Here is a 24,429-nt window from a genome sequence, read left to right as displayed (position 1 = left end):
TGGCCAATTTACCTATCAACCTGCAAGTCTTTGGTATGTGGGAGGAAACCGGAGCACCCGGAGGAAACCCACGCAGACACAGGGAGAACTTGCAAACTTCACACAGGCAGTACCCAGAATTGAACCCGGGTCGCTGGAGCCGTGAGGCTGCGGTGCTAACCACTGTGCCACTGTGGGGAGACAAGCAGAGTTAACGTTTCAAATCAATAATCTTTCATCAGAACTGGCAAAAGTTCAAAATGTAATAGGTTTTGAGCAAGTGAAAGAGGGGGAGGGGGGAAGAAGAACAAAAGGGAAAGAATGTATTAGGATGGAGGGCAGGAGAGATTAAATGACAAAACGTTTTATGATACAATGCCAAGGGAAGCGGTAATGGGACAAGTAAAGAAACAAAAGATGCATCAGGATGAGGAATGAATGGTAGGTTAGCAGCTGTCCAAACACAAAGTAAAGGGACTAAGAAAGAAACAAGAGGTTGGGGGGGTGGCTGGAAGGAGAATAAACAAAAAAAAACACAGAAAAGAAATAAATGGGGGCAGAGATTATGATGTAAAATTATTGAACTCAGTGTTGAGTCCAGAAGGCTGTAGAATGTCCAGTCGAATGATGAGGTGCTGTTCCTGGAGCTTGTGTTGAACTCCATTGGAACACTGCAACAGGCCAAGGACAGAAAGGTCAGAGTGGGAGCAGGGGGTAGAATTGAAATGACAAGCAACAGGAAGCTCGGGGGTCGTGCTTGTGGACGGAATGGAGGAGTTGCGCAAAGCAGTCACCCAGTCTGTGTTTAGTCTCCCCACTGTAGAGGAGACCACGCATGGAGCAGGTTTGATTACTGAGCTCGGATTTTCCATCAATAATTTTAATGATCGGAAAATCAAGGGCTTGGTGTGTGGAATTTATGGATACGTGTCTGTAAAGTGCACAAAAATGGAAAATGTACTTGATCTTATCCAGGGGCCCCCCTGTTGCCTTTTTTAGGATTTCTCACTCGATGATTTGATGTGCACTCATTTAAATCTTAGAACTTTGCTCCTAGCTCTTGATGTGCTGGGAGAGCACAGAGGTCACAGGGCGGGACTTCCAGTAGCAGCAGCATATAAAGGGCTGTTGGTGCATTAAAGGCAGCAGGGAACTTTTTGTGGGCAGGGGGAGGAGGGAGAGGAGGAGAATGGGCTGAGAGAAACTGAGGGGCAGCCTTGCAGCTGCAGGTGAGGGCAAGGCACTGTAACAAACATTTAAAATTTTCCCAGAGTTTGTAACAGGCACCACGTAGATTGATACTTCTCAGATGCACCAGCCTTATTTTGAGGGTCAGAAAATGCTGCTTTGATGAGCTTTATGGTGCACAGACTCCTGCTGCAATGCGTCATTCCTGCCCATAGTTCCCTATACTCAGCATAGTGTGTGCAAAGTAGGCTGCAGGCTGTATGGGAATGGCCACATAGTGGTTATGTTACTGGACTAGTAATCCAGAGGCCTGGACTAATGATCTGAGACATGCGTTCAAATCCCACCACAGCAGCTGGGGAATTTAAATTCAATTTATTAAATAAATCTGCAATGAAAAACTAGTATCAGCAATGAAATCAATCAATGAAACTACTGGATTATCGTAACAATGTCCTTTAGGGAAGGAAATTTGCGATCATTAACTGGTCGGGCTTGGATGTGACTCCAGACCCACAGCAATGTGGTTGACTCTTAACTGCCCTCTGAAATAGCCTAGCAAGCCACTCAGTTGTATTCAAGAAGGTGGCTCACCATCTCCTTCTCAAGCGCAATTAGGGATGCCCAGATCACATGATTAAGAATATCCCACCCCATTTTCAACATGAGTTTAGTCTTCGAAAAAGATATTGTGAGTATCTGATAGAAACTCAGATATAAAGCAAGCAGTGTGATATTGTACTAATATATGTTGTATCTGCACACAGCCTCCACCAATCACCATTAGAAACTCAACAGTAGCATCCCATAGGAACAGGAGGAGGCCATTCAGCCCCTCAAGCCTGTTCAACCATTCAATTAGACTATGGCCGATATGTACCTGGACTCCATTTTCCCGTCCTTTCATTTCCCTATCCCTGCATGCAGATCCCATTTTTTAAAACACAATGTTGAAATTGATTGTATATAATCTGTAGTATATTAACATATATATTATCCATAGTGTATTACCTCCATAGAGACCTGTAGATTACCTATGTATCTCTATATATACATTTGTTTGCATATTTTCTGTAGTACATCACATAAAGAAAGAAAGACTTGCATTTATATAGCATCTTTCATGACCACAGGACGTTCCAAAGTGCTTTACAACCAATGAAGTACTTATGAAGTGTAGTCGCTGTTGTAATGTAGAACATGCGGTGGTCAGTTTGTGCACAGCAAGCTCCCAAAAACAGCAATGAGAGAATGACCAGATGATCTGTTTATAGTGATGTTGAATGAAGGATAAATAATGGCCCTAGGACACCAAGAGAACTCCACTTCTCTTCTTCGAAATAATCCCATGGGACCTTTTACATCCACCTGAGAGGACAGACAGGGCCTCAGTTTCATGGCTCATCTGAAAGATGGATACATCTGCAACATATTACCTATATATAGACCTGTATATTACCTGTAGTATATTACCGATATACGTACCTGTATATTAGAATGTAACCTGTGTCGCTACCTGAATAATCTGTTGCAATCTGTTGATTGTGTCATTTAGCTGATGCCCTACATGGTGCTGGACATTCTGGGAGGATACCCAGGGCTGCCAGGTCTCTTTGTGGCATGTGCGTATTGTGGGACATTAAGGTAGGTTGGGACAGTAGAACAGAGCAACCGATACTCACTCAAATCAAACAAAGCTTTATCTTTAAAGCATCAATTTGAATTGGGCACGTGCTGGAAATCTCGTGAACTTACAAAGTGCAAATTCTTGGCTTGTTGCCTACTGATATATTGGTTTAATTTATACTTAGATTATTATGTTGTTAATAAAAGTTTGTTTGGTGAAGGAATGACTGAATGCCTTAAAACAATGGTGCTTTCAATTGTTCCCACTGCAGCACGGTTTCATCCAGCATTAACGCGCTTGCTGCTGTAACAGTGGAAGATCTCATCAAGCCCTATTTCACAACCCTTTCTGAGAAAGTGCTCTCTTGGATTTCCAGGGCTGTGAGTAAGTCCTCTGTCTTCTTAATTTGGTAACCTGCCATTATGATGTGCAAGGTCAGACTACAGAACGCAGTTGCTTTGGTTCAGTCGAACTGAAATTGATTAAGTAGACTAGGCCTATATTTCCTGGAGTTTAGAAGACTGAAAGATGATCTAATTGAAACATATAAAATTCTTAAGGGGCTTTACAGGGTAGATGCTGAGATGTTTCCCCTGGCTGGGGAATCTAGAACGCAGGGTCACAGTCTCAGAATAAGGGTTCGGCCATTTATGACTCAGAAGGTTGTGAATCTTTGCAGTTCTCTACCCCAGAGAGCTGTGGATGTTCAGTCATTGAGTATATCCGAGACAGAGGCTGATAGATTTTTGGGTAGTAAGGGAATTAAGGGATATGGGGATAGATTGGGAAGGTGGAGTTGAGGTAGAAGATCAGCTGTGATCTTGATGAATAGTAGAGTAGGCTCAAAGGGCCAAGTGGCCTCCTCCAGTTCATATTTCTTATGTTCTTATGAAGCCAGTTACTTAGAAAGAGTTACCCTGCCTCCAAAACTGCTGTGTGTCAGCTACAGCGAGAACACAGTTCAATGGGTAGAACCTTCCTCTTCTGACAAGTTAATGCATCAATCAGTCTACACGCCAACACTGGTGTCATTTGTGGGCTAAAACACAATGGCTAAAAACAATTACATTCAAAAAATATCGGCCAGGAAAAGACGAGCTGGTCCATTCAGCCTGTTGCTTAAGTTGTGATCAACTCAAGACTCTGTACCTGCTAAGGGCCATCTACTCCCCTGAAAGAGGCGAAAAACCAAAATGAAAACCGAAGGCCAATCTGAGATAAAAAATCTGTAAAATTCCTCTGCTGTCCCTAAAGTGGAGACCACATTCATTTTATAGCATGAAATCAAGCCAAAAAGGCCAATTATTGTCTGATCTTTGTGGAAACCTCTGGTTTACTAATTGGGCTAATGGGATGCTGTAATTGCAGAGTGTTGAGACTATTAGTGTGCATGGTGTTGGATCGTGAGCCTCCTATTACACAGTGAAGCTCTAACCAGCTGTGGATGGTGGATGGTACTGTATTACTATTAATATACTGTTCTAATCTCTTATGAACATGCACTCCAAACTGCCGTTAGACAACACAGAGCTTTTAAAATGCTCTTCACAATCCCCCGAGCCACTTAATTTATTCAGCAGCATTAACCTGAACTTTGAAGACTGATTCTATGATCTCGCTCTCTCTTTTATGGCTGATGTAGATGTGGAACAACAGCTATAATTTTACATTCAGGTGGTTAAGCCAGATAATTGCAACAGGAGTAGTGGAGCTTTTCGCTGTGATGCCTCCTTTGTATTTGTGAATTGGGCACTGAGTTGTTGTATGTTCCATGGTCTGTTCTGGGTGGCCACAGTTGCACACTGGACAGTTTTTAATTCTCCATTTGTGCATCTAATATCCAGATCTGCCATGGTTTGTGAGGAGATGCTTTAGGGTTGCCCAGGAACTGCGCAGAAGATCAAAGCCAGGGATCATCTGCATCTGGTCTTTCATATGGTACTCGTGTGACTTTCCAAGCTTCATCGGGGTTGAAGTCACATTGTCGAAGGCTATATGAAGGTTAACGTGTAATACACCCCATCCCCAATGCACAAACGTCCCACTGACAGCGCAGACTTGTACAACAGTGATGTAAGCTGGGTGGGGTAGGATGTGGCGAGGGGAGGGGAGTGGGGAGATGGTTGATCAGGAATTTAAACACCCCAAAATTTCTATGATTTTTTTTTAATAATCAGTCAACTGCTTTCTAAAGAACAAGCCTTTGATCACTGGATACAAGAGATGTTTTTCCGGAGCTGATCCATCCATTGAAAAGCCAATTATTTGGGTGCAAATACCTAGATGTTCATTGAGATATGGTACTGAAGAGTTGAGAAGCTAAAGACATACCAAAAACACATAATCAGCTCTTGGATTTGGTGCTTTAGAGTTTTGTCCAACATTGATTTTCTGTGTCCGACCCATTTCCCGCACTTCTGCCCTCACCCCTTCCACTCCCTCCCAGAACCCCTTGTCTTCACTTTCCACTCCACCAGCCTCCACATCCAAAGGATCATCCTCCGCCATTTCTGCCACCTCCAGTGTGATGCCACCACCAAACGTACCTTCCCCTCCCCTCCCCTGTCAGCATTCTGAAGGGATCGTTCCCTCCGCAACACCCTGATCCACTCCTCCATTACCCCTGACACTTCTTCCCCTTCCCACGGCACCTTCCCCTGCAATCATAGGAGGTGTAATATCTGCCCTTTTACCTCCTCTCTCCTCAAGGCCTCAAATACTCCTTTCAGGTGAAGCAGCGATTTACTTGTACTTCTTTCAATTTAGTATACTGTATTCGCTGCTCACAATGTGGTCTCCTCTACAATAGGGATATCGAACGTAGATTGGGTGACGGCTTTGTGAAACACCTCTGCTTGCCATTTCAATTCGGCACCCTGCTCTCACACCCAAATTTCTGTCCTTGGTTTGCTGCAGTGAAGTTCAACGCATGCTCGAGAAACAGCACCTCATCTTCCGATTAGGCACTCTACAGCCTTCCAGATTCAACATTGAGTTCAATAATTTCAGAGCATGACTGGCCTTTCTTATTATTATTTTATATTATTTTATTTTTTAACCATGTGCCTGCCTTAAATTTGATTTTTCACATTTGTGCTTTTGGAGCAAGCTGGTCATTATTTTGCCATTAACACTCTCTCTACACTAATGTTTAGTCTTTCACCACAAGCTCTTTGCAATTGTCCCAGGACAGCTTTGTTATTTAATCTCTCCTGCCCTCTACCCTATCACACACCTTCCCTTTTGTTCTCTTTTCCCCCAACCCCACTTCAATTGCTTAAAACCTATTACATTTCTAACCTTTGCCAGTTCTGATGAAGGGTCACTGACCTGAAACATTAACTTTGCTTCTCTCTCCACAGATGCTGCCAGAGCTACTGATTATTTCCAGCACATTCTGTTTTTATTTCAGATTTCCAGCATTCACAGTATTTTGCTTTAATAACATTGATTTTCATTTGATTTATTTCAATTATTAAATTAATGGAACTTATTGTGAAATTCCTATTTGAACAATAGACATTTTGAAGGATCTTTTTTTTTGGGGTCTGGCAAAACTCATATCCAAACATTCCCAGATAAAACAATCTTTCTATATCACTTTGTAAATTACCCCAGAACTTAATATAAATATTCCTTTTTCAAAATTCTAGTGTTTATTGAAGCTTGGTATAGCATTACCTCTAGACTTGAATATTCCAGCACACTCCTGGCCAGTCTCATATCTTCCACCCTCCATAAACTTGACCTAATCCAAAGCTCTGCTGCCCATATCCTAACTTGTTCCAAGTCCCAATCACCCATCACCCTCTGTGCTCTCTGACCTGCATTGGCTCCCAGTCTGGAACACCTTAATTTTAAAATTCTCATCCTTGTTTTCAAATCCCTCCACGGCCTCACCCTTCCCCATCTCCGTAATCTCCTCCAGCCCTACAACCCTCCAAGATCTCTGCCCTCCTCAAATTCTGGCCTCTTGAGCATCCTGATTTTAATTGTCCCATCATTGGCGGCCGTGCCTTCAGCTGCCTGGGCCCTAATTCCCTCCCTAAACCTCTCTATCTCTCTCTCCTCCTTTAAGACTCTAGTTAAAACATACCCTATTGACTAAGCTTTTGGTCATATGTCCTAATCCATCCTTATGTGGCTCAGTGCCAGATTTTGTTTGATCATGCTCCTGTGAAGCACCCTTGGATGTTTTACTTTGTTAAAGGCGCTACATAAATCCAAGTTGTTGCTGTGTTTGGTTAGAGTTCCACTTCACAGTTAAGCTCATCATTCTGTTCTCAATTTGCTTTTAGGCCTGTTGTTTGGTGCTGTGTGTATTGGAATGGCTGGTTTAGCATCACTAATGGGAAACCTTCTACAGGTATTTAGTTGCTTTCTGCACTAACTTGCCCCAATTTCAGAACCCTTCTCTCTATCTAGGGGAGCTGTCCTGGGCCAATATTTATCCCTCAACCAATATCACTAAAACAGATCAGCTGATCATTTATCTTAGTGCTGTTTGTGGGATCTTGCTGTGCGCAAGTTGACTGCTGCATTTCTTACAATAGTGGCTTTACTTCAAAGAAATGTGTTTCATTGGTATACACTGGGGTATAGTTAATACAGAGGACGACTGCGACAAATTATTATAAGACGTTAATGAACTTGCAGATTTGGTGCAAAATTGGCAAATGAATGTCAATGTAGATTAGTGTGAGGTGATGCATTTTGGTACGAAGAATAAGGTGCCCACATATTCCTTGGAAATAATTGTCTAATTGGAGTAGAGAAGCAGAAAAAACAAGGGGTACAGATACACAGATCACTAAAAGTAGCTACACAATTTAACAAGGCCATAAAAATGCAAACAAAACACTGGGATTCATTTCTAGATGGATAAAATTGAAAAATAGGGAAGTTATGCTCAACTTATAGTGAACATTGGTTTGACTACACTCGCAGTGCTGTGAACAATTCTGCTCCCCATATTACAAAAAGGATATGAATGCACAGGAGAAGATGCAAAAAAAGAATGACACCAGAATTGAGAGGTTATAACTATCAGCAAAGGCCAAACTGGCTGGCACTGTTTTCTCTAGAAGAGAAAAGGCTGAAGGGTGACCTAAGAGAGGTCTTTGAAATCATCAATGAGTTTTATAGACATAGAGAAGATGTTTCCACTTGTGGAGGAGACCAAGACCAGGGGTCATAAATATAAGATAGTCACCAATAAATCCAACAGGGAATTCTGGATAAGCTTTACCCTGAGAGTGATGAGAATGTGGAACTTGCGACCACAAGGAGTAGTTGAGGTGAATAAGTATTTAAGGGGAAACTAGATAAACACATGAAGGAGAAAGGAATAGAAGGATATGCTTTTAGGGTGAGATGAAGTAGGTTGGGGGGGGAGGCTTGTGTGGAGGAGAAACACCAGCACAGACCAGTTGAACTGAATGACCTGTTTCAGTGCTGTACAATCTGGGTAATTCTGTGTAATTGGCTGTAAAGTGCTTTGGGACATCCTGAGTTTGTGAAAGTCACTGTAGACATGTAAGTCATCCTTTTTTTCTTTTACAAAATACTTGTTTCTTGGTAATTTACTCTTGTATGTGCTTACATTTACAGGCTGCTCTCAGTATTTTCGGAATAGTTGGAGGACCAGTCTTGGGATTGTTCACTTTAGGCATTTTGTTTCCCTGGGCCAATTGCACTGTAAGTATGACTTGCTGTTGGATGACTGTCTTAGCACACATTGCCATTGTGTGGTAATTCATCCTTGGCTGTGAGCGTGTGCAATCTTCCAGTTAATAATTTAATTTTGAGTTTTCAACATGACTTGCATACCACCAATTACTTATGAAATTCCAGTCAGACTCAAAGTTTGACATGCAGCTGAGAAAACCTTTTCCCTATTCATTCTCAGGATGTGGGTGTCACTGGCTGGTATTGCCCATCCCTGAAAAATGGTGCCCCTTATGCAACTGAGGGGTTTGCTGGGCCACTTCAGAGGGGTGCTAAGAGTGAACCACATTGGTGTGGGACTGAAATCACTTATAGGGCCAGGCCGGGGAAGGACAGAAAATTTCCTTCCATTATGGGCAACCATGAACCTGATGGGTTTTTACAACAATCCGACAGCTTCCCAGTCATAAATAAAAACAGAAAGTGCTGGAACTACTCACAGGTCTGACAGCATTTGTGGAGAGAGAAGCAGAGTTAACGTTTTAGCTTACCTGTCACTTTTACTGATAGCAGCTTTTTATTTCTAGGTCTTAAACTGAATTTGTATTCTCAAACTTCCACACGGGGGATTTAACTCGTTCTCTGGATTATTAGTTCATAACATATCTATTATACCACTGTATGATATCACTTATCAAAGATGGCAGCACGGAGTATATAAAATGGGCTCCTGCCATCGTTATTAAATTCACACATTTGCTAATTGCAGCTCTAGGTGATATAACTGATATTGTGATACTCTGAGAGATTAAGAAGGCTCATACTGAAACACAATGCAGGATTTGTGAACGGTTTGTACATGACTTAAGCAGATAAACATCCCAGCAAGTTTTGCGGCTAGTTCTTGTTACATTTTATACTTTGCTATCATATGATTATTTATAAAACTAATTATCTAAAAGTTTCCCCTTGAACTATATTGGTTTTTCGAAAGTAACAAGATCAAACTTTGGAAAAAAAAACCCACCAGCAAGACAAACATACCATGGGATTTTGGGGCTATTTTAGCTGGCCATTCGTCGTTGATATGGAGGAGGGGGAGTCCAGAACAAGTGGGTATAAAATTAGAAATAGTCCATTCAGAGGTGATGTCAGGAAGCACTTCTTCACACAAAGAGTTGTGGAAATCTGGAATTCCCTTCCCATAAAAAAGCTGTTGAAGTGGGGGGTGGGGAGGTCAATAGAAAATGTCAAAACTAAGATTGCTAGATGTTTGTTGGACAAAGGAATGTAGGGATATGAAACCAAGACAGGTAAATGGAGTTAAGATACAGATCTGTCATGATCTAATTGAATGGTGGGGCTGGCTCAAGGGGCTGAATGACCTCCTCCTGTTCCTATGCTCGATTTTATGCCAATGCTATAAGAAAGAGACAAAGGCAGATGAGAGTATTCCTAATTGTGCTGCCGAGGCATCTCTAGTACCCTACAGGGAAATGGCGGTCCTCTCCTTAGTGGGTCTGAACTGCAACCATTTATTTGTAATTTGTTCATGGGATGTGGGTGTTGCTGGCAAGGCTGGCATTAATTGTAGATCTCTATTTGCCCTTGAGAAGGTGGTGGTGGGCCTTCTTCACGAACCACTTCTGTCTGTGTGGTGAGGGTGCTCTCACATGCTGTAAGGCAGGGAATTCTCAGAATCTAACTCAGCGACATTGAAAGAATGGTTTATATCCAAGTCAGAACGGTGTATGACTTTGAATGGCGATGGTATTGCTGCTGTTGTCCTTCTCGGTGGTAGAGGTCGCAGGGAAGAAAGGAGTTGTTGAAGGAGCCTTGGTGAGTTGCTGCAGTGCATCCAGTAAATGCTACATACTGCAGGGGTGGACAGGGAAGGATTACAGTGATCAAAGGAAAGATTTGTTTTAAGACGCAAAAGGGTAAATTTTCCACTTGTCTGCTTGGCAGGTTTACCCAATGTTTACTGTTTTAGCAGCCTATCCATTCACTGCACACTGAAAAAATATGGCCACCTCAACACATGTGGGGACTTTCAGCGACCTTGAGATCGACAGACTTTTGTTGGGCAAGAGTACCAAGGTGGCAAATTGCCTTGAGGTACAGATCAGGCATGATCTAATTGAATGGCAGAACAGGCTGGAGGGGCTGAATAGCCTCCTCCTGTACCTATGTTCCTATCCTACAGTCTTGGAGCCTATCTTTGACTTGCACTCCCAACCACTGAGTGTAGGTCCTTGCAGGGAGTGCAGAATTGGCAAATTTACCCCTTAAAGTCATAGGGCAGAGGTCTGAATGAATGAGTACACACGGAGTAAATCAAACTTTCAGTACTGGGGAGGAATTTTCCAGCCTAACAGTTATTAAGGACTGGTCCTCTACTAACCTCTTTATTAATATGTTCATTTGATCTGATCTGTTACCTTTCTGGTACACTGTAGGGTGGAATCGTGGGACTCACCACTGGGTTTGCATTTGCATTGTGGATTGGAATTGGATCTCAGGTCCACCCACTGCCCCCTGGGGCAACAATGCCTCTAAACCTTAGTACTGCCGGGTGTAACGTCAATCAGTTGCATAATGAGACATCCTGGACAACCGAGAGCCTTCCTACAACAGCAACCGAAATCTCCAAGAACTACAGGTCTGTAAAAAACATAGGTGGAAATTCAGGGATGAGAGAAAGCCATTCAGCTCATTGGACACATATCTAATCTCTTGTCTCTGTTGGCCATATAGAGGTTATTGTGGCATCTTGGGGCGCAGAGCCACATATATAAAGATTAAACGCCTGTGCCCATGAATTCCCAGATATCTTAAGCTGCTGATAACCTAGTGTGCTGATTTAGGATTTATCCAACCAATGAGGCAACAGCATCAAGAATGGCGCTTTCCCAAACTTCCAGCTGCACAACACAGAACAAACCAGAGGGCATTAAAAAAAAATACATACCTTTTGGTGATGGTTGTCACTTAGAGTAGACGGTTTGCAATATCCAATTTAGCAGAGGGGACCTAAAGCAGGTGTTTGACCCCCTTGTTTACATATGGAAGGGGGTCTAACACTTGTTTTAGGTAGTTCCCAGGGATGCCTAAAAATGGTATGAACCAGTATCAGGCTTTCAGAGTCTTTCAGCTCTGCGTTAGGGGAGATATGTTGATCCCCAAAATTGGCCCTCATTGTCCATGTTTTATATCCATAAAATGTGCTTAATAAGGTCCCATTTCTATCTTAAATATTGCATAGTTTTACCTTATGTCACAGTAAGACTTCTTCATAGCCAAAGAAACACCCATTTTATCGAGTTAGGTTTTTAAATATGCCCTAAAAACATCCTAATAGCTTTTTTTTATTTTATGTACAATAAAGGTGCTTATTAGAAATAAACACGTGAATAGATTTGAATATTTAGATTGAGGTTCAATGATCCAACATTTAGATTCACTGAATCTGATGAGAAGTTAGATAGAAGTCATACACATCAGACACCCCTCATTGGGCTGTCTGAACCTCAAGACATTTTTCACTATAAGACCGCTGGGGGCAAGGGCATAATCCTCCACCCATTGATCGCTCCACGGGACAGCCCGAGACTACAAGGATATTTCGTCCACCACATACGTCACGCGCTAAACCAACATCAAGATAAAGCTATTCTTACCCTGGAATTTCCTGCATTGGCTGCCCAATTTCTGGCATATATAGTGGCTGGTACTGAACAATCCACTGTAATTCCACCTCACTGATTCTTATTCTACCCCCCAACAGGGGGATGAAAGTAACCACCACAAACTGGCACTACTTAAGGTCTAATTTTGTGGGGGAAGGTGTCAATCCTTTGTGCCATTTCCCATTTCCAGGATGCCCGGTGCAAATTACACTGATTTGACACTCATGAAGCTTTATGCCAGTTGTACCAAATTATTTTTTTACCCTCAACATCATTACTAGCACAGAGGGGTTTCTCAATGGGAATCTCCCTATCTGATATCTTTGGAAGAAGCGGAGGACCTTACAGGATTATGCCGCCCAGGATATGCCATGCTTCCACATGCTGGAATCCTCACACCCATAGAGATTCGGAATATGTCACAGTAACTCATACTGTAAATGGTATTGCCTTGGAAGCAGGTTTCTTGCCTGCTCATTGGTGCAGATTGTGAAGGCCTAAGAAGAGGGAAAGGCACAAAGGAGCTTTGAAAACAGAGAAGCAATTATTTGGCCTAACATCTCATTAACGTTTGCATGTTACGTTATGCAAAAAGGCCCACATTGATGGGTGAGGTGGTTGTTACTCTATTTTTAATGAGGATTGCTCTCATTCCACAGAGTTGAAACAGTGGAGTCCTGGTATTCTTTATCCTACTTGTACTTAAGCACCTTTGCAACTTTAATCGTAATAATAGTTGGTCTAATCGTCAGCTTACTAACAGGTACGTACATAACATTTGACTTTTCCATAGAATCATGAGCTATTGTAGCACAGGAGGCCATTGAGCCCATCCTGCCTGTTCTGGCTCTTTGGTCAAACTATCCAATTTGTCCCACTCCCCTGCTTTTCCCCATTGCCCTGCAAATTATTCCTCTTTTAGGTATTTATCCATTTCCCTTTTGACGTTACTATCAACTGTTTCCATCACCCTCTCAGGCAGCGCATTCCAGATCACAACAACTCGCTGTGTAAAAAAAAAAGTTTTCTAATATCCCTGGCTGGGGAATCTAGAACATGGGGTGACAGTCTCAGAATAAGGGGATCAGCCATTTAAGACTGAGATGAGAAATTTCTTCATTCAAAGGGTTGTGAATTTTTGGAATTCTCTAACCTAGAGAGCTGTGGATGCTCAGTCAAATATATTCAAGGCTGAGGTCGATAGATTTTTGGGCACCAAGTGAATTAAGGGATATGGGGATAGTGCAGGAAGGTGACATTGAGGTAGATCAGCCATGATGGTATTGAATAGCAGAGCAGGCTCGAAGGGCCAAATGGGCTACTCCAACTCCTATTTCGTATGTTATGTTCTAATGTTGCCTCTGGTACTTTTGCCAGTCATCTTAAGTCTGTGCCCGCTGGTTACCGATCATTCTGCCACTGGAAACAGTTTCTTCAGATTTATTCTATCAAAACCATGCATGATTTTGAACACATGTATTAATTTCTTCTTCGCCTTCTCTGCTGTAAGGAGAACAACCCCAGCTTCTCCAGATAACTGAAGTCCCTCATCCCTTGCAATTGTGACCAGTCACTTGTGAAAGTTTCAGCCTGTAAAACGAGATGTTTCAGTTGAATAATTTTGATTAAGACTTTTGTGCACACTCCAACCAATGGACTCTTTTTGAACTACTCTCCTTTGAATACCACAGAATTATTTAACATCTAATTGAAGAGAAAGACAGGGCCTTAGTTTAACCACTCATCCAACAGACAGCACATCAAACACAGAACTCCCCCAGCGAGTTGTCGAAATGTTATCCGAGTTTATATGCTCAGGGCTGAAGTGGGTCTTGAACCCGTAATGTTTATGACTCGAACAGGAGAGTGCTACCGACTGCGCCAAGCTAAGTGTTTCAACAAAGAAGCCCACTTGTCAAAGTAGGTGAATATTCCTGAGATCTGCTGGTTTATCCATAACGTCACAGAAGGAAATTCTTCATTTTGACCTGTCTTATTGGGGTCTGTTTTGAAAAGTTCTGCCCCTGACTCACAGCCTCGCATGTTGGATGCACGATGCTTTACCCTGGGCAACACAACACTAACCCTATGGTGTCAACATCATTAGATCCCAGTGTGCTTAGCTAGTTCAGAGATGGAAAGGACTGAAAGCGCTGGGAGTTTGCCCTGAACTTAAAATACATTTGAAATGCCTCGTTTAACTGAGTGTCAATTTCTGCCTGAAAACAACTCTCCCGTGAAGCGCTTTGGGATGTTTAACTAGATTAAAAGGTGCGATTTAAATGCAATCTGTGCTAATCAGATGCAAATTCAAGTGCAAGACTTTCTTGAGTAATGCAATTACAAGCAGTCCCACAGTAATTGTAACAATAGCCAGAATTTTGTCAAAGCCTAGATTGTCCCTCTGTTGGGACCAAAAGCAGGACTTGAACCTGTGAGGACGGACAGCGGGACCCTGGGTGGCATTTCACTGGCAGTGGCCAGAGGGCCACCGGCTCGGCAGCGCCGCCGATAGAAGTGGCCATTGCTGAGGCTGCAGGAAGGAGAGGGCACCTCCACGTTCAAGGCCAGGTAGGCTGTAGCCACCGGGGGTCCCTCCATGGTCAAGGAGTAGCTGTAAAGGAGGACACCATACTTTACCTGGCTGTCTCTGCAGCAGACAGGGGCCCCTCCTGACACCAGTAAAATGCTGGTGGGAGCAGGAAGTGGCTATGCAACTGACATCCCCGGCGCTGGTAATATCCTGCGGCAGCGGGAAGATATCGGGCTCCCCTCCTGAAGCCTTCCACCTCCCAGCCTGTCTCCAGAGGGCTGGTAAAGTCAGTCACCATGCTTAATGAAGTACGACTATTATTAGTTTAAGTAGTTGTTTTTCTGCAAGATGTTCTGTTAACTCATTGCTGTTCATAGATAAATATCTTGTACCTATGATCATACAAACATATGAATTAGGAGTCGGCCACTCAGCCCCTCGAGCCTGCTCTGCCATTCAATAAGATCATGGCTGATCTGATTGTAACCTCAACTCCACATTCCCGCTTGCCCCCAATAACCTTTCACCCCCTTGCTTATCAAGAATCTATCTACCTCTGCCTTAAAAATATTCAAAGACTCAGCTTCCACTATCTTTTGAGGAAGAGAATTCCAAAGACTCACGACCCTCAGAAAAAAAAATTCTCCTCATCTGTCTTAAATGGGTGACCCCTTATTTTTAAACAGTGACCCTTAGTTCTAGATTCTCCCACAAGAGGAAACATCCTTTCCACATCCACCCTGTCAAGATCCCTCAGGATATTATATGTTTCAATCAAGTCACCTCTTACTCTTCTAAACTCCAGCAGATACAAGCTTAGCCTGTCCAATCTTTCCTCATAAGACAACCCACCCATTCCAGGTATTAGTCTAGTAGACCTCCTCAGTACTGCTTCCAACACATTTAAATCCTTCCTTAAATAAGAACAGAACTGTACACAGTACTCCAGATGCAGTCTCACCAATAGTTGAAGCATTATCTCCCTACTTTTGTATTTAATTCCCCTTGCAAGAACCGATAACATTCTATTAGCTGATTACTTACTGTACCTGCATACTAAGCTTTTGCGATTCAAGCACAAGGACACCCAGATCCCTCTGTATCTCAGCTCTGCAATCTTTCATCATTTAGATAGTTTTTTTATTCTTCCTGCCAAAATGGACAATTTCACATTTTTCCACATTATACTCCATTTGCCAGATTTTTGCCCACTCACTTAACCTATCCTTATCCCTTTGTAGCTTCATGTCCTCTTCACAACTTACTTTCCTACCTATCTTTGCGTCATCAGCAAATTTAGCAACCATACCTTCGGTCCCTTCATTCAAGTCATTTATATAAATTGTAAAAATTTGAGGCCCCAGCACTGATCCCTGTGGAACACCACTCGTTATATCTTGCCAACCAGAAAATGACCTATTTATGCCTACTCTCGGTTTCCTGTTAGCTAGTCAATCTTCTATCCATGTCAATATTTTACCCCCTACCCCATGAGCTTTTACTTTTTGCAATAACCTTTGATATGGCAACTTATTAAATGCCTTCTGGAAATCCAATTTCAGTACATCCATCAGTTCCCCTTTATCCACAGCACACATTACTTCTTCAAAGAATTCCAATAACTTAGTTAAACATGATTTTCCTTTTAAAAAAAACCATGTTGACTCTGCCGGATTACCTTGAATTTTTCTAAATCCTTGCTATAACATCTTTAATAGTAGCTAACATTTTCCCTATGACAGATGCTCAGTTAACTGGCCTGTAGCTTCCTCCTTTCTGTCTCCCTCCCTTTTCGAATAAAGGAGTTACATTTGCTATTTTCCAATCTAATGGAACCTTCCCCGAATCTAGGGAATTTTGGAAAATTAAAACCAACGCATCAACTATCTCACTAGCCACTTCTTTCAACACCCTAGGATGAAGTCCATCAGGACCCGGGGGTCTTGTCAGCCCGTAGCTCCAACAATTTGCTCAGTACCACTTCCCTGGTGATTGTAATTTTATTGAGTTCCTCCCTCCCTTCCATTTCCTGATTTACAGCAAATTTATAGGCTCAACGCTCACGGTTAACCTTTCTTTTTAAATCTATAGAAACTTACTGTTTTTATATTTCTCACCCGTTTTCTCTTGTACTCTAATTTTTCCCTCCTTATCAATCTTTTAGTCATTCTTTGCTGCTTTTTCTATTCTGTCCAATCTTCGGACCTGCCACCCATCTTTGCACAATTATATGCTTTTTTTTTAAAAAAAAAGATTGATGACATCTAACTTTTTTTTTTAAGTAACCACAGATGGTGAGTCCTCCCCTTGGAATTTTTCTTTCTCGTTGGAATTCTGTGTATTCAGAAATATTCCCTTAAATGGCCACCACTGCACCTTCATTGACATATCCCTTAACCTACTTTGCAAGTTCACTTTTGCTAGCTCTGCTTTAATGTCCTCATAATTGCCCTTATTTAAGTTTAAAATATTAGTCTTAAACCCACTCTTCTCTCCCTCAAACTGAATGTAAAATTTAATCATATTGTAATCACTGCTGCCTCCGGACACCTTCATGATCAGGTCATGAATTTATCCCATTTTGTTGCACAATATCAGGTCTAGTATAGAAGCAAAATACTGCAGAGGCTGGAAATTTGAAATAAAAATAGCAAGTCTGGCAGCATCCGTGGAGAGAGAAGCAGAGTTAACGTTTCAGGTGAGTGACCCTTCATCAAAACTGACAAAGGTCACTGACCTGAAACGTGAACTCTGCTTCTCTCTCCATGGATGCTGCCAGACCTGCTGAGCATTTCCAGCACTTTGTTTTTATTCTAGGTCTAGTATAGCCTGCTCTCTGGCCGATTCCAGAATGTGCTGTTCTGAAAACTATCCTGAAAACATTCTATGAACTCATCTAGGCTACCTTTACCCACCTGATTTTCCCAGTCTGTATGTAGATTAAAATCCCCCATGATTATATCTTTCTGATAAGCACCCATTATTTCTTCCTTTATACCCCGTCCTACCATGTGTTTACTGTTAGGCCTGTACACCACTCCCACAAGTGACTTCTTGCCTTTATCATTTCTCTGACGCAAACTGCTTCTACATCCTGGTTTCCTGAACTTAGATCATCCCTCTCTATTGTGCTAACACAATTAATTAACAGTGCCACCCCTCCATCTTTTCCTAGCTTCCTGTCCTTCCTAAATGTCATGTATCCTTCAATATTCAGGTTCCAATCTAGGTCATCCTGCAGCCATGTCTCTGTAATGGCCATCATATTTATTTCTATTTGTCAGGAGGAAGAAAAGCTCAAGTGAACACAGACTTACTGCTGAACTGGACAGATCTTTTGTGCTACTTTTCCAGGTCTTCCAATGGTGTAAGTAAAGTCCTGTCATTACTTTTCTATGTATATCCATATGAAATCTTGTGTAATACACACAGCTGTACCAAACACACCTTCAAGCAAATTTCTATGTCAGGCTTGCATCTCACTGGCTCATATTTTATATTTATAAAACTGCAACAAATCACAACTGAATAGATAGGTGCAGACCAATAAAATGCCAGGATTACAGGCATTATAAACTTCAAAAAGAGGGACTACTAGAGACATGAAAACAATGTATAATGTGCAAAATCTCTCAGAAAAGAGCAGGAATAATTCAAATCACTCCAAACATTTTCTTTGAAAATCTTTACAGCTGCTCTGTTGGGTTTCACCAGTAAATTAAGTGTTCCGGACTGAAATAATGATTTACAATGTAATAAAGGTGGAAGAACCCAAGTGTGTGGAACCAAACACTTGCCCACATTTTTAGTACATTGGTACAGGGCATCTTGATGCATAGCTTTGGACATTTGGTGCCAAGGGACTAACCTGTGACCTCTGCCACCTATGATAAGGACAGCAGGTGCATGGGAACATCACCTCCAAGTCTCACAGTCGTGACTTGGAAATGTATCGGCCGTTCTTTCATGGTCAAATGGGTCAAGATGCTGGAACTCCTGCCTTACAGCACTGTGGGTGTACCACCACCGCACAGACTGCAGCGGTTCAAGAAGCTGGCTCACCACCACCTTCTCAAGGGCAATTAGGGATGGGCAATAAATGCTGCCCTTGCCAGCAGTACTCACATGCCATGAATAAAATGTTATTTTTGGAATATCTTTGATCTATACCAAGCACTTCCATTTTCTAACTCTTCAACTTGAACAAAACATATAGACACAAGGAATAATCAATCAGTGCTCTTCGTATTTTACAGGATAAAATTGAGGTTATGGAACGGAAACCAAACACTGACAGAGTTATTGGAAACGACAACCTTGCCTTCAGCCACATGGAACTGGACTGCACCAAGTAAAAGAAATCAAACAGCAAAGAAAGGCCATTTGGTCCAAGCGCAAAGTCCGTATATAACTGTTTTATCATAGCCATCCTCCACACTACCCTCAGAGTATAAAGCTTGGAAATTCAGGCTTAGTGTTCAATGGTTCGGATTCATGATCCATGCAAATTTCTTTGATTAGGCAGTAGCTATTCATGCCTGAAACCCCAGTGTGTTCTCAGTCCACTTAACACTGCTCCAGGAATACTAACTTATAAACTTTACCCCAATTTGTCCTACAAAAAAAAAAATCAAGCAATGCTCCGAGTCACTAACACTCAACCCCCTTTACCCAATAGATGATTCAGCTGCTTTTTAAAGAGGTGTCAATTGACCAATTACAATCTCCATTATTCCATGCAGAGAAAAAGCAGGTTTTGTACTGGGTGTCGAGTCTGGTACTCATTGTCCAGCTAGTTTTTCCCCCCTCCCCCCAGCTAGCTATCCAGTCTGCTACTCATCCCGAGTCTGCATTTTCTGACTTCATTCATTAGTCTATTATATGGTATAATATCAAAGGCCTTTTGAATATCTAGATAAATTACATTGACTGCATTACCCTCGTTTATTCTTTGTTACCCCTTCAAAAAAAATTCAATAAGGTCGGTTAAGCACAATTGAAATCCATGCTGACTATTCATTATAGTTTTGGTTTCCAGACGTTCTTCTATTCTCTTGAGTAGGGATTTCACTATTTTTCCTGCCACTGATGTGAAGTTGACTGGTCTACTGTTCCCTGGACATGTTCTATTTCTCTTCAACATAGGTATGACGTTAGCTATCCACCAGTCTTCTGTCACTATACCTTTCTCTAACAAAAGAGAAACATACCCGCTTGCATGACTGGTTGGGCTCAATCACCCGTTTTTGCGCTATTAAGTTTGTTCATTATACTTCATGCATACTTTATTATTTTGATGATTGTAGGGCCATTATATAGCCAAATGGTCCCATGGATTGAAAGGGCTGTGACCAATGATGAAAAGGAAGATGCATCACATCTGACTATTAATTTTTGGAAAATAAAAATTTGCCATCTTCAAACTCCAAGTGCATATTTATTTTAAATCTCTGCATTACGATATACAATGGATGTGGTTTTCCGTTCACAAACTGATCATAAGTCATAAATTTAACATTCTGCTTTTGGCTATTTACAAGTAGTTTGCATCGTGCATCCAGGTCAGAAAGCAGCAAGCTTCAAGAAAAAAAAAAAAATCTGTAAACAAGATTTGTTTTGAGCTGCTAGTTTGGAGGAGATACGGATCAAACCAGATCATACAGACAGAAGGTAGGTTGCAGAAATCATGTAAAATAGTTTTCAGAATTTCTTATTTACATATCGAAGGTGGGTGTGTAAAAGTCTGCAGTCAGTTGATTGGACAGAAGATGCAAAACTGCAAAACTTAGCAAACTGATGTAAAACAGTTACTCTTTTAAGTAAAAATTGGCATAAAGGATTGTATCATTTTATGAATAACATGTTCAACATGCTGGCAGCATTATAAATATTGAAAGAATCACATTTTGAATTGCAAAAGTCGTCACAGTACATCCTCTCTGTTGGACACAATGTTTTTTTTGTTTCTTTCCTGACATGCACTGATGCTGTATTTCGTTCAGTCTGTAGAATGGTACTTTCAGAAGCTGCAGGGAACAACTGCAAAATATGCAAAGAAGGCAGACTTAACCTGGTAGGAAAGACAAGACAAAAATTGCTTTTATTTTTGCGAGCAGAAAGACAATTAGCAAAATATTAAATGAAAAAGGTACTTCAACCAATTCACATGAATTTGGTTCAACTTTATATAGAGCCTTTAATGTAATAAAGGCACTTCACAGGAACATTATAAAATAAAACATGACACTGAGCCACATAAGACCATATAAGCTTGGTCAGAAGTAGGTTTTAAGAGTCTTAAAAGGAGGAAAAGCGAGATGGAGAGGTGTAAGGAGGGTATTCCAGAGCTTAGGGCCTAGGCAAATGAAGGCCATGTCACCAATGTTGGAGCAATAAAAAAAATCAGGGGTGCTTAAGAAGCCAAAATTAGAGGAGTGCAGATATCTTGGAGCATTGTGGGGCTGGAGGAGATTAGAGATAGGGAGAGGTCAGGCTATGGGAGAGATTTGAAAGCAAGGATAAGAATTTGAAAATTAAGACATTGCTCAACAAGGAATCAATATAGGTCAACAAGCACAGGGGTGATAGGAGTTAAAGACACAGGCAGCAGAGTTTTGGATGACCTCAAATTTACAGAGGGTAGAATATGAGAGACCAGCATTTCATTAGAATAATACAGCTCTGAAGGAGGCCATTCGGCCCATCGCACCTGTGCCATCTCCGAAAGAGCTGTCCAATTAGTCCCACTCCCCTGCTCTTGCCTCACAGCCCTGCAAATTTTCTGTAAGTAAATTTTCAGAAAGGAATTGAACATAATCATTTGCGAATCTTCACCCACTGTCCTTTCAGGTAGCACATCCCAAAAGGCAATGAAACTTTCCAGTGCTTGGCCAGCTGGAACCATCCTCCTCCTTCAGCCATTGGCTCATAGGGGTTGAGTGAAAACAATTCAACCTCCTGCGATTGGCCGACTCTCCAGATTCCATTGGTTAGCCAAACTAGCTGGACAATCACCAATGGAATTTCTCATCGGTCTCGTCGAGGTTACTGCGTCTACCCAACTTGGTTTCAAATTTCCATCACCAGGTCATCCTGAGGCCACCGCTACCCCAAAGAGATCCTGCTTACCACTTCCCAAGGTTGATAGATCTACCACACACTACCTCAATAAAACAGCGCTGTAACTAATATTTTACACTGATGCAGTTAGTCTTTGAAGAAACTGATCTATTTAAGGATAAAAGGATTAAGAGACTAGCAATAATACCTCAGTAGTTGATATCTGTACTCATGGCCACTCATTGTTAGAGCCTTTCCCATTTCTCTTCCTCTCATTCCGCTCCTTATGAAGACGCTCTAGCTCAGCCTCGTACATCATTTCCTGAATTAAGTACTTCTCACGACGCATTCTGTCCCTGAGGTCTTTTGGTAAGTCAGGAATTAAATACGCAATCAGGTTCTTTATACTAAAAACCAAATGCTGTAATGAATAAAATATTAACAATCACCACACCAGGAGAAAGAAACACCAGACCCAGCACACAATTTTACCAGGCACACTTTACCTGGAGCAATTCTTCTCAAGTAGGATTTTCTGATTTTAAAAGTTGCCCTTCAGCAAAGCAATCAAGAGATTTAATTGACACTGCATTAAGTAATTTAAAACAAAGGCAGTAAACAGTTCAAAATAAATCATGTGATTACATAAAATAATCTGGACAACGATGTCACCCAAGACAAGATGCACTGCAGCAACTCGGCAAGCTTCCTTCAACAGCATATCTCTCCCCCCCCCCCCCCGTCTCTCTCACACTCTCTCTCTCTCTCTCTTTCTTTCTTTACCCCCACTCACTCTCTCTCTCTCTTTCTTTCTTTCCCCCCACTCACTCTCTCTCTCTCTCTTTCTTTCTTTCCACCACTCACTCTCTCTCTCTCTCTTTCTTTCTTTCCCCCACTCACTCTCTCTTTCTTTCTTTCTTTCTTTCCCCCACTCACTCTCTCTTTCTTTCTTTCTTTCTTTCCCCCACTCACTCTCTCTTTCTTTCTTTCTTTCTTTCCCCCACTCACTCTCTCTTTCTTTCTTTCTTTCTTTCCCCCACTCACTCTCTCTTTCTTTCTTTCTTTCTTTCCCCCACTCACTCTCTCTTTCTTTCTTTCTTTCTTTCCCCCACTCACTCTCTCTTTCTTTCTTTCTTTCTTTCCCCCACTCACTCTCTCTTTCTTTCTTTCTTTCTTTCCCCCACTCACTCTCTCTTTCTTTCTTTCTTTCTTTCCCCCACTCACTCTCTCTTTCTTTCTTTCTTTCTTTCCCCCACTCACTCTCTCTTTCTTTCTTTCTTTCTTTCCCCCACTCACTCTCTCTTTCTTTCTTTCTTTCTTTCCCCCACTCACTCTCTCTTTCTTTCTTTCTTTCTTTCCCCCACTCACTCTCTCTTTCTTTCTTTCTTTCTTTCCCCCACTCACTCTCTCTTTCTTTCTTTCTTTCTTTCCCCCACTCACTCTCTCTTTCTTTCTTTCTTTCTTTCCCCCACTCACTCTCTCTTTCTTTCTTTCTTTCTTTCCCCCACTCACTCTCTCTTTCTTTCTTTCTTTCTTTCCCCCACTCACTCTCTCTTTCTTTCTTTCTTTCTTTCCCCCACTCACTCTCTCTTTCTTTCTTTCTTTCTTTCCCCCACTCACTCTCTCTTTCTTTCTTTCTTTCTTTCCCCCACTCACTCTCTCTTTCTTTCTTTCTTTCTTTCCCCCACTCACTCTCTCTTTCTTTCTTTCTTTCTTTCCCCCACTCACTCTCTCTTTCTTTCTTTCTTTCTTTCCCCCACTCACTCTCTCTTTCTTTCTTTCTTTCTTTCCCCCACTCACTCTCTCTTTCTTTCTTTCTTTCTTTCCCCCACTCACTCTCTCTTTCTTTCTTTCTTTCTTTCCCCCACTCACTCTCTCTTTCTTTCTTTCTTTCTTTCCCCCACTCACTCTCTCTTTCTTTCTTTCTTTCTTTCCCCCACTCACTCTCTCTTTCTTTCTTTCTTTCTTTCCCCCACTCACTCTCTCTTTCTTTCTTTCTTTCTTTCCCCCACTCACTCTCTCTTTCTTTCTTTCTTTCTTTCCCCCACTCACTCTCTCTTTCTTTCTTTCTTTCTTTCCCCCACTCACTCTCTCTTTCTTTCTTTCTTTCTTTCCCCCACTCACTCTCTCTTTCTTTCTTTCTTTCTTTCCCCCACTCACTCTCTCTTTCTTTCTTTCTTTCTTTCCCCCACTCACTCTCTCTTTCTTTCTTTCTTTCTTTCCCCCACTCACTCTCTCTTTCTTTCTTTCTTTCTTTCCCCCACTCACTCTCTCTTTCTTTCTTTCTTTCTTTCCCCCACTCACTCTCTCTTTCTTTCTTTCTTTCTTTCCCCCACTCACTCTCTCTTTCTTTCTTTCTTTCTTTCCCCCACTCACTCTCTCTTTCTTTCTTTCTTTCTTTCCCCCACTCACTCTCTCTTTCTTTCTTTCTTTCTTTCCCCCACTCACTCTCTCTTTCTTTCTTTCTTTCTTTCCCCCACTCACTCTCTCTTTCTTTCTTTCTTTCTTTCCCCCACTCACTCTCTCTTTCTTTCTTTCTTTCTTTCCCCCACTCACTCTCTCTTTCTTTCTTTCTTTCTTTCCCCCACTCACTCTCTCTTTCTTTCTTTCTTTCTTTCCCCCACTCACTCTCTCTTTCTTTCTTTCTTTCTTTCCCCCACTCACTCTCTCTTTCTTTCTTTCTTTCT

General features: G+C 41.7%; 2 protein-coding genes across 8 annotated transcripts in view; one reads left to right on the top strand and one right to left on the bottom strand.

Annotated features, from left to right (window-relative positions):
• Positions 1 to 20,106, top strand: part of LOC137379414 (sodium-coupled monocarboxylate transporter 1-like) — a 31,980-nt gene extending 11,874 nt beyond the window's left edge. For 2 of the 4 annotated variants that reach the window (XM_068050195.1, XM_068050192.1), the window contains exons 8-15: positions 2,723 to 2,811; positions 3,066 to 3,178; positions 7,093 to 7,160; positions 8,405 to 8,491; positions 10,921 to 11,123; positions 12,810 to 12,913; positions 17,968 to 18,050; positions 18,940 to 20,106. In XM_068050195.1, coding sequence (XP_067906296.1) covers positions 2,723 to 2,811; positions 3,066 to 3,178; positions 7,093 to 7,160; positions 8,405 to 8,491; positions 10,921 to 11,123; positions 12,810 to 12,913; positions 17,968 to 18,050; positions 18,940 to 19,038 — 846 coding nt within the window. In that variant the 3' untranslated portion in view covers positions 19,039 to 20,106. The remainder of the gene's footprint in view (positions 1 to 2,722; positions 2,812 to 3,065; positions 3,179 to 7,092; positions 7,161 to 8,404; positions 8,492 to 10,920; positions 11,124 to 12,809; positions 12,914 to 17,967; positions 18,051 to 18,939) is intronic. The other 2 variants (XM_068050193.1, XM_068050194.1) reach the window with 2 other exon arrangements.
• LOC137379411 (anoctamin-4-like) overlaps positions 20,101 to 24,429 on the bottom strand; it is a 238,897-nt gene continuing 234,568 nt past the window's right edge. For 3 of the 4 annotated variants that reach the window (XM_068050181.1, XM_068050184.1, XM_068050183.1), the window contains 2 exons: positions 21,951 to 22,163; positions 20,101 to 20,753 (listed from right to left, as the gene is read on the bottom strand). In XM_068050181.1, coding sequence (XP_067906282.1) covers positions 21,972 to 22,163 — 192 coding nt within the window. In that variant the 3' untranslated portion in view covers positions 20,101 to 20,753; positions 21,951 to 21,971. The remainder of the gene's footprint in view (positions 20,754 to 21,950; positions 22,164 to 24,429) is intronic. The other variant, XM_068050182.1, reaches the window with a different exon arrangement.

Source organism: Heterodontus francisci, chromosome 18 (assembly GCF_036365525.1).
Source record: "Heterodontus francisci isolate sHetFra1 chromosome 18, sHetFra1.hap1, whole genome shotgun sequence".
Lineage (NCBI taxonomy): Eukaryota > Metazoa > Chordata > Chondrichthyes > Heterodontiformes > Heterodontidae > Heterodontus > Heterodontus francisci.
The sequence above is the reverse complement of the archived record's forward strand: the minus strand, read 5'-3'. Positions and strand labels throughout refer to the sequence as shown.